This window comes from Zootoca vivipara, chromosome 16 (assembly GCF_963506605.1).
Source record: "Zootoca vivipara chromosome 16, rZooViv1.1, whole genome shotgun sequence".
Lineage (NCBI taxonomy): Eukaryota > Metazoa > Chordata > Lepidosauria > Squamata > Lacertidae > Zootoca > Zootoca vivipara.
Genome location: NC_083291.1, coordinates 27,516,402 through 27,531,234, shown reverse-complemented (window position 1 = coordinate 27,531,234; position 14,833 = coordinate 27,516,402). Strand labels below are relative to the sequence as shown.

General features: G+C 43.3%; 1 protein-coding gene across 4 annotated transcripts in view; it reads right to left on the bottom strand.

The window, feature by feature from the left end:
• Positions 1-14,833, bottom strand: part of SPAG17 (sperm associated antigen 17) — an 88,012-nt gene that overhangs the window by 33,847 nt on the left and 39,332 nt on the right. For all 4 annotated transcript variants that reach the window (XM_060268869.1, XM_060268866.1, XM_060268868.1 and 1 more), the window contains 10 exons: positions 14,606-14,796; positions 13,083-13,168; positions 12,282-12,554; positions 11,574-11,685; positions 9,043-9,183; positions 8,677-8,790; positions 7,606-7,829; positions 5,132-5,249; positions 2,901-3,340; positions 1,880-2,006 (listed from right to left, as the gene is read on the bottom strand). In XM_060268869.1, coding sequence (XP_060124852.1) covers positions 1,880-2,006; positions 2,901-3,340; positions 5,132-5,249; positions 7,606-7,829; positions 8,677-8,790; positions 9,043-9,183; positions 11,574-11,685; positions 12,282-12,554; positions 13,083-13,168; positions 14,606-14,796 — 1,826 coding nt within the window. The remainder of the gene's footprint in view (positions 1-1,879; positions 2,007-2,900; positions 3,341-5,131; positions 5,250-7,605; positions 7,830-8,676; positions 8,791-9,042; positions 9,184-11,573; positions 11,686-12,281; positions 12,555-13,082; positions 13,169-14,605; positions 14,797-14,833) is intronic.

Genomic DNA, 14,833 nt, shown 5'->3' with positions numbered 1-14,833 from the left:
TGGGACCAACCAACGGGAGCTCACCCCGTCACAGGGATCCGAACCGCCCTGTGACGGTCAGCAAGCCTTAGGCTCAGTGGTTTAAGTCACAGCACCACCTGGGTCCCCCATCTCTATACCATAGCTAGTCCCAAGAACAGAGAGATGAATGCTGAGGCTGCTCCTAAGAGCATGCTCACGACAATCTTTCTCAGTCAGCTGCTGACCAACATTTTTAACTTGAGGTTTCAAGAGACCCTACTGACAAGAGATAGGCTTGCAAGGGGTCTTAAGGGATGGACTTTCCCTGTTCTTCCACTTGCCAAAGTTTAAAGCTCAGCCTGTGCCTTTCAATATGAACTGTTGTTACATGGGTATGTCTACATGCCCACCCTACATTAAAATCCAAACCACCCTCCTAAGAGGAACAGAAATAGTTTCCTTAGAAGAAAAAACATGCATTGTCTAAACACATGTTGATACTTTCTTTCTTTCTTTCTTGGTTTTTCACAATTTTATATATTTTAACTTTAACCATTTCAAACATTAAAATAAAAGGTTCTTTGAACCTTCAGACCTCCTTCTCTCCCTCCATGGGTTCCATATTTAAAATTAAATTTACTGCATCTTTTACCATTGTCTATCTGTCGTACGTCCATAGTTACCATAGTTAATTCCACATTACAAGTGTCACTACATCCCTGCAAGTGATTTTAACTGTTTACTGTGGTCATTTAAATAAATTAAAAAATTACTGCAATCTTTTAAAAATACTTGATCTTCCTGGTTTCGGATGCATGTTTATGTTGGGAGATTCATTCCCCGTCTGCAGTCATAGGAGTATCATATGACTGTATGTGTTTTGTTCCCACAGAATGGATGTGACGTAGACAGGATGTTTGTCTTACTGTTGTTCCTAAGCGGGACTGTTGTTCTCCATGGTTCTTTCTCCTTACTGGCTGTGATGCCAGAGAGAGGGAGCCATGATGTAGAGCTCCCACCTGTTTATATGTCAATAAAGCAGTTTAGCCTTATTTACTGACTTGTGTGTGTTGTTCTTCACGTTTGTGAGAGCAATCGCATATTTGGCCTGTGGGACCAGTTTAGCCATTGGCCCCCGGGACGGCTTAAATGCTAATAGTTTATACTTTCATTTAAAAGGTAAAGGTAAAGGGACCCCTGACCATTAGGTCCAGTCGTGACCGACTCTGGGGTTGCGCGCTCATCTCGCATTGGCCGAGGGAGCCGGCGTATAGCTTCCAGGTCATGTGGCCAGCATGACAAAGCCGCTTCTGGTAAACCAGAGCAGCACATGGAAACGCCGTTTACCTTCCCGCTATAGCGATTCCTATTTATCTACTTGTATTTTGATGTGCTTTCGAACTGCTAGGTTGGCAGGAGCTGGGACCAAGCAATGGGAGCTCACCCCATCACAGGGATTCGAACTGCCGACCTTCTGATCAGCAAGCCCTCGGCTCAGTGGTTTAGCCCACAGCGCCACCTGGGTCCCTATACTTTCATTTACCACTCCTTATACCCAATAAAAGGACTCTCCCACAATATCTAAATGAAGGAGTGGTTTATGGCGCAGAAAAGTAAGACAGAGAATATAGAGCTATACTTTACACTCATGATATATGAATGCCCTTGGATAAATGTGAGCAGCAATTAATTCATTCACACATTCTTAGAGAGCAAAGGGTCTCTATTTACTTAAAGGCCTACAGGGTGAGTGCAACATTTGTCTCATAGTCATGCTTAAAAAAAGAAGAGCGAGATTTATACCATTCTGAATTGTGATTGCCATCTTGATATCAGACCAAATGGTAAAGTATATGGGAACATAAAACATGAACCAGACAATAAAAGTTGCAGATTACTCAGCCCCCTGACCACCTACTAGATTTCTTGGTGCTTGTATCAGGAGGAGGTGTGGCCTCTGTATGTGGTGTACTTGCAGGAGGTGGAGGTGGTAAAACAGGACCAGAATCAGGGCTTCTCATCACTGTGCCGTCAGCAAACAGTATCTAGGGGAGAAAAAAAAAGTGTTAAAATCCTTACATTCAATGATATTTACATTTGGCAAATAAAACTATCAGGGCAATTTGAAGTAAGCCTCAATGAACTCAATGGGACTTACTCACAGGTAATAGGATTACAGCCTAAAATGCTCAAATATGGGTGGCATAAATGAGGAACTAGCTCAGGAATATTTTGGGGGGGAACACTGATACAGTATTGGTTAAGTTGGTTACGAACTTAATTCGTTCCAGAGGTCCGTTCTTAACCTGAAGTACCACTTTAGCTAATGGGGCCTCCAGCTGCCGCCATGCTGCCAGTGCACAATTTCTGTTCTCATCCTGGGGCAAAGTTCTTAACCCAAAGTATTACTTCCGGGTTAGCAGAGTCTGTAACCCGAAGTGTTTGTAACCCGAGGTACCACTGTATAGACAAATACAATTGCAACATACCCATGGCTGAAAGTAATTCTTAACAGGGGCTATATTTTGAATTAAGAAATGACCTAAAGGCCAGGAACATTTGCTAAGCACACTGACTCACTTGTACCCACATGAGCAAAGAGAGAAAGAACTCAGAATGCTGCAGCAGAAGAGGATTTCTTATTTACCATCACTAGCCAGACTTCTGGGCATGTAAATCTGCAGGAGGTATAAGTTGTATTTGCGGAATATTGAATTATAACTACAGCAATGCTTTTTGTGGGCTGACAAAGTGAAGAGTAACTCTACTTGACATTTTGGGAATATGTTATAGTTAAATAAAAGTCTAAGCAGGAATTGAAATATGCACAGCTGATGGGAAATGAAGAAGGGGGATTTTGTGCTGAGGTAACCATCGCTCCTGTAAATAAACAATAAAAGTGAATCTAAGTCAATGTCAAATGAATTTTGTTAGCATACCTGAGTGGATCCATCCAACATGTACTTTATGACAGTTCCTTGTCTCGTAGTAACTCTAGACACTTCCTGATCTATTGGGTTCTTCACTGCTTTTTGCAGCTGTGAATGCTTCACCCTTTGGGGATAACTCTGCCTAGTAAATATCTCAAAAATAGATTCCCTGGCTTTGTTTGCATGGTCCTCCTCTGTTTCAGCCTCAGCCTTGCCTTCATGGGCCTCATCCTTTAAGGTATCATCTGCCACATATTCATCAAGGGGCTTGCCTTCATCTGCCTTGTCTTCATTTCCTTTGGTCTTGCTTGCTATGGTTTCATGGGCCTTCACTTGCTCTTCTTTGGCTTCTTGTGTCTTAATTTCATCAATTTTGCCCTCATCCAATTTAGCTTCGTCTATTTTGCTTCCTTCACCTTCATTCTTGGGCTTGTTTCCCATTTCTTCACCTTTCACAGATCAAAACACGATTCCCATTAGTAGGTAATAATTATTAGCAACTGCCATGTGCAAACTATGGAGCCAACTAGTATATGCCAAAAATATCAGGGTGGTAAATGAATGACTTCAAGATAGATATTGTCCAGATGTTACGCCCAATTTAGATTGAGAGCCAATCTATATGGATGACAGTAGTTCTACTTATTTAAACATGGAACCACAAAAATTATGTAGAAAAGTGGGGATAATCTAAGATTAATAGCAGAAATGGATATATGGGGGACAGTGCAAAACCCTCCCTATAGTTGCAGATTACATCCTTCCAGCCCCAGTTATAAGAAGTCTACTCACTGATGGAAGAGAGTTTTGCACTCCTTATCTACACACCTCTTTCAAAAATCAGACACTTGTCACCTCTCTCTACATGATCAGGGCATTTTGTATTTAAATACACACAACTGCTGCAGTCATATTTATTTTGGCACTAAAAGTATCAGTACGTTAGTCCAGTGGTTCCCAACAGGTGGTCCGCGAGCTATGCCAGAGGGGTCCGCAAGATGCTATTAGAATAAAAAATATATTAAATATATTTCGTATGATAACAGATTTTTTGTTTTGGCCGCTTCCTGCATGAGCAGAGTCTAGCGCAAAACTAGAATTAGATAGAGGCAGTAGTTCTGCTGTATGCCGTTGGGTGGCGCTTTACAAACACTACTGTTTTGCAAAGAGGCAGCGCGCGCATTCTACTAACGCTCACCTCCCCAAGATGCTTTGCACGCGTCGGCTTCATTTGTGCGCTACTGCGCAGGTACCCTGTCTTCTCCATTCCCCTCCCTCCTCCCTGGCGCGCGCTGCCTCTTTGCAAAACAGTAGTGTTTGTAAACAAAGCGTTTTTCGCGGAAGCTACAGTTCACGTAGTTAAAAATGGACCGTTGGTTAAAAAGTGGTTCATCTCATTAAGAACTGAATACTGTATACTGATGGAGTACTCTGTTGTAACTGTAAAAAAACGTATAAATATAAAATATAAAAAGACTCTTAATTTGGCTCTCACTTTTTAATTCTAGGATTAGGAATTAATGGGGGTCCTTGTCACAATAGCGGCTCGATGAGGGGTCCTCGAGAAAATTTTGTTGGGAACCCCTGCGTTAGTCAAAACTGCATTATTAGGAGAATTTTGCACTAAAATGGTAATGGATTAAAAACAACAACAACCTGCCAATTGCTACAAAATGTGGATAATTTAATTTAAAAATGGGGAAATGAGAAACTGGGGCAACAAAAATTGACAGATCTTTCCATTCCTACCTATTGTACAAAGGTAAGGGTCACACCCATTGCTCCACCCACTTCCCCTTGGCTCCACCCACCACTGGCATACAGCCCTAAAAGACTGTTCCATAGCTGTCAAGTTATCCCTTTTCTCATGAGGAAGCCTATTCAGCATAAGGGAATTTCCCTTAAAAAAAGGGAGAACTTGACAGCTATGGACTGTTCTCCCTTCAGACCTATATGTCACACCATTCAGCAGTCCCATCAACCTCATGTTGTCATTGTTACCACATCTGCTTCTACCCCCACCTCCATCCTCGATTCTTATGCAATTGCAGCAGATGTTGGAGAGCAAAGCACAGCAAGTATCTGCAACACTTCCCTTCCAACCAGCTCCATCATGGCATTCTATGGCAGCAGGCATCAGCCCTCAGTTCCCACCCATCTCCACCTGGATTCAGAATGCCTTCAAAATGAATACTTTTGCAAAAGAACGTTGTGCTCATGTAACAATGATCAGCACTAACCTGTGAATTTTTGGCCAAGAAAGCTTAGTACCAATCCATTGGGACAGGACACATTCAAACTATTGAAAACACGGGGATCTGGAATAGTTTGTGTTTGGGTCAACTCGTCTATATCTACCTAGAGAATGAAAGAGACACAGAAAATAGCATTTCTAAAAATATTTAGCTCTCCACAATTGAAGGATCTACTATATAATAGGCTGATACGACTACATTCACACACTTTGTGGGCTAGGATATCATCTCACTGGCAAATAATATAATTGAAAACATGTTTTCTTATAATTCTTTGCCTGCGTTTAAATAAAAGTTTTAAAATGCAGTCAGTAGAGAAAATCATTACTGTAAACATTTTGAAGAAAAGATCGCCACAGCTTTTAGATTCTTTTGACATAAACTACTGCTGTATTAGATACAAATGGTGTTTTACAAAGTAGGTGGTTACGCTATCCAATACCTACAGTGTCCTTTAAAAACAAATCACAACACACATCTCCCTCTTGTCCTGGGAATCTGCCTTCCCCATTGCCAGCACCAGTAGAATCTTTTCTCCTCCAGGGCTGGTAATGTGGCAAGTGCACACCTCCTATCAGCCATGGGCATGGTGACTGGCTCCTCTGGCTTGGCATGGCAGCTTTAAATTTAAATGTTTACATGGGAAGATAGCATTGTGAAGACAACGTATTTCCATAGGACAGCCCTTGTGAGATTAAGGGGTTACAGCTCTAGTTCCTGTGCTGGGGGATGTCTCTGACAGCATATTTTGCCTTTCCCTGACTTGGATCAAAACCACCACCCTCCAAATTCAACTGTGAAACTCCGGCTGGAGGGCTTGCCTCTCTATTGCCAAGATTCACTTAAGCACAACCACCTTCTGCATCCTGCCACCATTGTGCTCTGGCACCAAACGGCCCTGTGGGCTTTGATGGCAGAGCTGAAATAATGTGTGGCCCGTAACTTCTCGTCTTGTTTTGGCAAAGATTCTACCTGCTCATGGGGGATCTCTGACTAGTCAGTTGGGCACCATCTGGGAAGTGCTGGCCTCTTTGTAACTCTGCACAGCTCCTGAGAGGCTCTTTCCATGGAGTTACAAGAAGTCTAGGGTTTTCACACACACACACACACCCCAACAACTGACCCTGTGGCATGTATTGTGGGCTGCAGCCAATCTCAGCTGCATGTCCTGCTTCAGTCAAGTGAAAACTAAATAAATTTGGGGAGTGAGAGAGTGAGAAAGCTCCAGTGATATCTACCCACAAGCCTTGCTCTAAGAGAACAAAGGCAGGCAATCTTTTTAAGGGAGTTGAAAGTGGTCTGGGAGAATCTTTGCTTCCTGTGGGATAATTACACATTACCTTTTGCACCACCACAACCTCTGATTTGGCAATACCAGTGCTAAAGTGGCACACCATGAGCAGCAGTTGATCTGTCAAACATCCTTCAGTTTTCCATCTCCAACCTAAGCGGAGGGAAGGCTGGAACTCGGTGGGAGATCCTCTGTCTGGAAAATACCTATAGCTCTACTTCAGAAGTAGACGGGGCAATCTTCTCCTCCATTCTCCTCAAGGAGAATGGAACTGTAGGTGACATTATTCCAAAAGAGGTCAGAATTCTACCGCACGCATTGTACTAGGTGCTAATGTAAGGTCACATTAGTGATCACTGCTCAGTGTAAAAGGCAAAGGACCCCTGGACGGTTAAGTCCAGTCAAAGGCGACTATGGGGTTGCGGCGCTCATCTCGTTTTCAGGCCAAGGAAGTCGGTGTTTGTCCGCAGACAGCTTTCTGGGTCATGTGGCCAGCATGACTAAACCGCTTCTGGCGCAACAGGACACCGCGACGGAAACCAGAGCGCACAGAAACACCATTTACCTTTCTGCCAAAACAGTACCTATTTATCTACTTGCACTGGCGTGCTTTCAAACTGCTAGGTTAGCAGGAGCTGAGACAGTCAAATGAAAAGATTCCAAGAGCTCTGGCCAGGTAGTAGATTAATTTTTAGAAAGTTTTAAGTTGAGAATAATAAGACAAATTCCAGTAGCAATCCAGTTTTTAGAAATCCAGGACGAGGCCCTGTTTCGGTTTATTCTTCATCAGCTCTAGTTTCATAGTTTCAAGGTCAAAGCGTACCATTCATGCTGAGACAGAGCAACAGGAGCTCACTCTGTTGCAGGGATTCGAACCGCCAACCTTCCAATTGGCAAGCCCAAGAGGCTCAGTGGTTTAGACCACAGTGCCACCCATGTCCTCCATGCGCCAGTAGCAGTTTAGTCATGCTGGCCACATGACCTAGATAGCTGTTTGTGGACAAACGCCGGCTCCCTCGGCCTGAAAACGAGATAAGCGCCACAACCCCATAGTCGCCTTTGAATGGACCTAACCATCCAGGGGTCCTTTACCACTCAGTGTACTATAGCAATGATATACATTCCCTCAGAGCTCAGGAACCACACTTAGTAGGAAATACAGCAACACCTTTTTCTCATCTTGCTTTGAAGCGTCTTCTGGCGAGCTAGTCACTGTGAGGCGGGAGCTCATATTGGTAGGTTGTAAGCTTTTGCCTGATTTTTCTTTAGAAGGCTTAGTCTTTCCTGTCGTCGCAGTAGCAGGAGTAGAAACAGGCGAGGTAACCAAAGCGGAAGTGGGCACATTTACGGAAGGGATGGTCAGAATGGTCGCTAAATTGGGATCACTTTCTTCTGTAGGGGAACAAAATGGTTTATATGAAATAAAAGAATATCACAGACATGGAAATTTCTTGTGTATTTAGGAGGACTTGGGGGAAAATATTATTTTTTCAAAATGCTTGTTTAAAGACAAAAGAAGAAAGTTGAAATACAACTGGATACCTAAGGCCACATGGAGATGATGTGCTCTTGCTCTGTGTCACCGGTTACAATCTAAGTTTATGTGTTAGGCCAGGGGTCAGCAAACTTTTTCAGCAGGGGGCCGGTCCACTGTTCCTCAGACCTTGTGGGGGGCCGGACTATATTTTGAAAAAAAATATGAACGAATTCCTATGCCCCACAAATAACCCAGAGATGCATTTTAAATAAAAGGACACATTCTACTCATGTAAAAAAACCAGGCAGGCCCCACAAATAACCCAGAGATGCATTTTAAATAAAAGGACACATCCTATTCATGTAAAAACATGCTGATTCCCGGACTGTCTGCGGACCGGATTTAGAATACGATTGGGCCTTAGTTTGGGGACCCCTGTGTTAGGCCTTGGGCCAAGCTCTAAGACAGGCCACAGCTGAGGATTCAATTCTGGTGCAGTCCAAAGTGCCAGACACACAAGGTTTTGACCCATTAAAGCCTTAAATGCCTCAAGGACCGCCGCTCCCCATAAGAACTGACCCAGACCCTGTGATCAACAACTGAGGCCCTTCTTTGTGTACCACTTCCACAAGAGGTCAAGAGGGCAGCAGCACGAGAATGAAACAGATATGACAAAGATCTTAGAAAATGATTTGATAAAATTAATAAAAATTTACTGGTTAGAAAATGATTTGATAATTTTCTTCATTTTGCTTGTTTTACCTTTTGCTTTTCCTGATGCTCCATAGCAGCTAAAGGAGAGGTGGATTTCATTTTCTAAGGTTGCAGAAAATGATCCAAACTTGCTCACAGCTTTCGATTGATTCACTGGTTTGTCTAAAGAAGAAGTGAAAGAAGACAACACGAGTTTTTAATATTAAAATGAGTTGCTTTCTCTCTTTAGGGGTAGCTAAGCCTTTTTGACTCTAAGGTCACATTAATCCTTGGCCAACTCCCTGGGAGAAGCAAACATTGGTTATTTCGTAGAGCTTTGGTCTTTCTAACTTTCTAGGGAAACTTCAGTGAAATAACACTCATCATACTTTTCAAATCATTTTATTTATATACAACTGATGCTAACACACTGACCTGGCTCTGGCTCTTGATCACTTGGGGAGTCATCTCTTTCTTCATTACTTTCTTTCTCTTGTTCGCATTTCTGGGGGTCTACGATATGAATGAAGAAACAGTGGTTGTCCTTTATTACCTTCACTTTGACCAAAGTTGCCCCTAGGAGAAAAGGAAAGAAAAATAATAAACAGAAATAAAATAGTCACCGAAGACTTGTGTTTCTGGTACCAGAGAATGAATAAGGCCACAATTAAATAAAACAGATTGCTAGAGCACGGGTGTCAAACACAAGGCCCGGGGGCCAAATCCAGCCCGCCAGACCTCGTCATGTGGCCCGCCGAGCACCCCAGCTAGCGGGACCCAGCAGTGGGACCTTGCTGCTGAAGCGCCGCGCCAACAAAGCGCCGACAAACAGCTGGGGCCGGGGAAATGCTTTTTGCCCCTGGGTCCCTTCGCGCTCTTTTCTGGCGCTGAATCAAGGCGGCGACCCCCCCTTCCCTTTCTTTCTTCCTCTCTCTCGTTCTTATTCTTTCTTTCCCTCTACTTCCTTCCTTATTTCTCCCTTTCTGTCTTCTCTCCCTCTTTCTTTTTCTTTCCTTCTTTATTCCCTTCCTTATTTCCTACTCTTCTTTCTCTCCCCTCTTTCCTTCCTTCCTCTCTCCCTCCCACTCCCTCTTTTCTTCCTCCCTCCCTCCCCTCCCTCTCCCTCTCCCTCTCCTCAGAAACATAGGATGCTGCTTTATACTTCTGGCCCTTAAACCCTGGAACCAGGAGAGCAGCTCCAGTGAGTCAACCTCAGCCAGTCACTTTGGTGAAGGGTGGTGGCTCACTGGCAGAACATCTGTCCTGCATGCAGAAGGACCCCAGCATCTGCAGGTACTAGCAGCTCTGCAAAGGTCCTGCATGAAACCCTAGCGAGCCTCCACCACCCAGTGCAGTTACCAAAAATCATTTTTCAATAAATTGTACAATAATTGTACATTTGAATATCTACTTGCCATTATTCTGACTATGTTTCTGCTTTCAGAGCTAGTTATTACTTACATTATTACAAAAAAACAGTAATAATTGAATGCAGTGACAATAATTTATGATAATAAAGAGTGGACACATAGTCCTACAGATACAACCGGCCCTTTGAGGGTGACCAAACTGCTGATGTGGCCCCCGATGAATTTGAGTTTGACACTCCTGTGCTAGAGTATTTGCTGAACTGGTTTGCACTGGTTCCCAAGGTTAGATAGAGCTGTGTTTCCACATTAACTTCTCTAATTACATTCACAATGTTAAAATGTGACTGCAAGATATTCATTCTCCCATTTTACAAAAGTAAAATGTAAGCCGCATTTAAAACAGAACTTTCAATCAAATGTTTTCCTTGAGGCATAGAAATATATCCTTAGAACCAGGATTCTAATCAACTTAGTCCAGAGTTTTATTTTAGAATATGGTGCTCCTCATTATCAGTGAATGCCAAAGCGTATCTCATACATTATCCTCTAAGTTTTATTACCGCAGTATTATTGTGTTTATATTCCTCCTTTCTTCCAACAAGCTCCAGGAGGCATACATTGTTTTCCTGGAGCGCCTGTGGTGGCGCCTGTCCTGTGGAACGCCCTCCCATCAGATGTCAAAGAGAAAAACAGCTACCAGGTTTTTAGAAGGCATCTGAAGGCAGCCCTGTTTAGGGAGGCTTTTAATGTTTAATTGTTTTATTTCATTTTTCTGTTGGAAGCCGCCCAGAGTGGTTGGGGAAACCCAGCCAGATGGGCGGGGTATAAATAAATTATTATTATTATTATTATTATTATTATTATTATTATTATTATTCCTTCTCCCCATGTTATCCTCACAACAACCCTGTAAGGTAAAGTTAGACTAGGAGACAGCAGCTGGCCAACACTCACCCAGTGAGTTGCATGGCTGGGTGGGATTTGAACCCTGGTCGCCCATCTCTAACACTCTAACAAATGCCTGGGGGGGGGGCAGGGGTGGAGGAAGGGGAGTGCGGTGGGGGCAGTCCGCCCCGGGTGTCACCACTGAGGGGGATGATAAAATGCCGGGCGACACTCACTGCGGGGCCTGCAGCGAGCCCGAGCCACACGCCTCTCCTGGGAGTGACGCGGTGACTTGGGCGCCCGCAGGCTCTGCGCTGCCCCAAACGGTCCGCCCACTGCCTCCCCCTCAGCTGTAGGGCAGCTGAGTGGGAGGAGGCAGACTCATTCCTCGGAAGCCCTCTGGTGCGTCCTGCCCTGGCTGGCCCCCGCCCTGCAGGTGGCTGGCCCCGCCCCTGGACGCAGGGCACATGCGCTGCCCCAGGTGCCCGATTGGCTTGCTCCGCTGCTGGGTGGTGGTTGAGAGAAGATGCCAATGGCTACTCAGTGAATTCTTGACAGAGGCAAAATTCAAATCAGGAGCTCCTGATTCATAGCCTACTCTGTTAACCACAATGCTACACTACTATTGCTTCAACAGTGAAACATCTATCAATACTTTTTTCTAAATGCATGTTTAGAAATCCATAGAAATGCCAAGTGCGAAAGAATCACCTTTTTCGAAAGTTATCCTTTCTGCCTGGATTTGTCCTCCATCAGTAGGGAACAGGTATCGGGTAGTCCCTGCAACTTGAATGGGATTCTCAGCCATATTGTATCCAAGAAACTAGGACAGAACAGTTACAGGAAAAGGTACAATTAGACAGAAGTTTTCAGCCCGGGAAAACTGGCATACTCTAGAAGCAAGACGACTCCACCACTATTTTGTGACTCATGAAGTGTGTGGTTTTTTTTCTGCATCAATTTATTTCTTTATAATTGAAAATATTTCCATAAAATATAAATATTTTGAAAACCCATGAAGTGTGTGAATCCTGCCCTTTATATAGCTATCATCTACAGTGGACGCTCAGGTTGCGAACATAATCCGTGTGGGAGGCATGGCCATGGCGAGGAGCCACCCCTGCAAAAAAAAGGTACTGCTTGCATGTGCTTTCATTTGTACTCATACGGGCTAAAGCCCACATCGAAACTGCTTTGGGAAAGAAGGCATTATTTGGTCATTAAAAAGATGAAAAATGTGTCAGAATTGGGGTTGATGTGTATATCACTAAAAGAAACACCCCATGGAACGCATTAAATGCACACTGAAGAATGGTAAAACTTGCTTCAGGCACAATATGCCTCTGCAGAAAAGCTCGAGACAAGATATACAGGCACCATATGAAAAAAGGCAATATCTTTCTAATAGGAGAAACGCACCTCATATTCTTTCACGGGTGGCTGAGGAGGGATAGTTTGTTTACTCTGCTTGGCCAGCCTTGCCTGTTCTTCAGCGTCTGGTGATTTAGCCGACTCTGGTGACCTGGACGGCGATTTCTTGTCTTTTTTCTTTTTGGATGCCTTTCCTTCATCAGAAGGTGCTTGCTCCTTACTCTGGCCTTTTTTCTTGCCAGGTTTCTCCTTCTTCTCAGCTTTTTTCAATTCTTTCAACCGCTCTTCCTCTAACAGCCGCTCCTGTTCCTCCTTCCAAGCCTGTCCAAACAATTAAGACTTCAGGGCCTAACTTAACATGATGGTCTTCACTTTGCAGTGCATGGGAAACTTTTCATTTCAACCTTTTTTTGAGTCACTATTGGATTACTTTTAGTTTAATCCTTCTTCCCTCCTTTTTAAAAATGTCAATATTTTAAGTGATTTTAATATATTATTTAAAGCCCTGTAATTATCTGTTTCCAAAACTTTCCAATACAAACTGAAAGTATGTGCGTGCAGCTTATAACAACAACAAAAAAATCATTACTATTATCACACTGCAGGTGCTGTTGTTGCCATAAGTACGTTTTATTTATTTAAGCATTTATTTAATTTGTATGCTGCCCTTCATCCGAAGATCTCAGGGCGGTTCACAGCAAAAATATACAAGATAAAAACACAACATGCATAATAAAAACAGGAACAAAAACAAAACACCCTTAGGTGTATAAAAACACTTGGAACAAATGAAATTATTTTTGGATTAGGCTTTTCCTTTCCCTCCCCCCCACTTTTTTTTGTTGTTACCTTGAGAGAGTCATCTCTGACAAAAATGTTTTTTTCTTTCTCAGCTACAGGTTCTGGAGAAATGTCGATTTTACTTTTGGCAGGACCTTGAGAATTGAGATAAAGATAAAGCATCTTTAAAAGTATGTTGCAACAGCAACCACCAACTACCAAGAAATATTCGTTAAAAGATCAATAGAACGAATGCAACACCAAAGCTTGAAAAGTAGAGCTCAAATTCCCATACTGTATTTGGCACAAGCAATCTGGCTATGACTCTATCTCTTTCCATCATCTCATATGCTCCCTTATACTCTGAGAAAAGTCATTTAAAGGCACGTCAATTTTAACTTGGCAACATTTATTTGTAAGCTACATTAAAGCATGAAGATCACGGGCCAAATGTTCCTTGAGCTCTAAAATAAAAATGTGTTCCTTCTTAATAATGAGCTTGTGTGCAAGCCCTGGTAGGAGTCAATAAAGGGAGACCCCCAAGATGCAGAAATAACAGCAAGCACTTCATATCATCACCCACCGCATACTGCAACTACACACTCACAAATCACACAGCAACCCCTCTCTCATACTCCGATCTCACTAGCTACGAGGTTTTTAAAAAGTACTTTAGCCATTTTAGAACCAAATTTGGAGGGGATGGGTGAGTTTCTTGGAGAGTGGAGCCGGGGATGGAATGGTTAACCCTCCCCCACCAGCTAAAATATCCAAGTCAACCACTGTGTCCAAACAATTAGGCTTGGAGAAAACCCTTCTCTTGCAAGCAAACCAAGGGTTTTTTCCAAGCCTAATTGCAGCAAGAGGGGTTATCTACATTGGCTCCCAGTATGTTTCCGAGCACAGCTCAAAGTGTTGGTGCTGACCTTTAAAGCCCTAAATGGCCTCGGTCCAGTATACCTGAAGAAGCATCTCCACCCCCATCGTTCTGCCCGGACACTGAGGTCCAGTACCGAGGGCCTTCTGGTGGTTCCCTCGTTGCGAGAAGCCAAGTTGCAGGGAACCAGGCAGAGGGCCTTCTCGGTGGTGGCGCCCGCCCTGTGGAACGCCCTCCCATCAGATGTCAAAGAGAAAAAGCAGCTACTAGATTTTTAGAAGACATCTGAAGGCAGCCCTGTTTAGGGAGGCTTTTTAATGTTTAATAGATTATTTTATTTTATGTTGGAAGCCGCCCAGAGTGGCTGGGGAAACCCAGCCAGATGGGCGGGGTATAAATAATAAATTATTATTATTATTATTATTATTATTATTATTATTATTATTTCTCGTCCCCCAGCTGTGGCCCTTCTGAAAATGCTCCTCCCCTGCTGCAGGTAGGCATGAACAAAGCCTTCTATGGCACCCAAGACAAGGCCTTTGGGTGGGCAATTCCCTAACACAGGTAAATGGAGTTGGCTTATATAATTTGCTGCATGCTTCCATTTATGCCTAGGGATTGCAAGTTGTTTTCTGAATAAGAACATGGCTATTATTATACATGCTTACCTGGCCCACTGAACTTACCTCTGAGTAGGCTTATGTAGTAAACTTACTTTTGGACTTCTTCTGTGCAGCACCCTTTTTGCCAGTAGGTGGGGACTTGACTTCGACAGGTGCTTTTTCTGCTAACTCTTTAGCTAACCTAAGTGCTTCCAGTTCTTTTGCCATTTTTTCTTCCTGATATTTTACTTCTTCTCTTACTATCCATTCATCTATGGAAGCAGCCACCAGTTCTAGGTAATTCCTGGGGAAAAATAATTTCTACTATTATCGATAAGAAA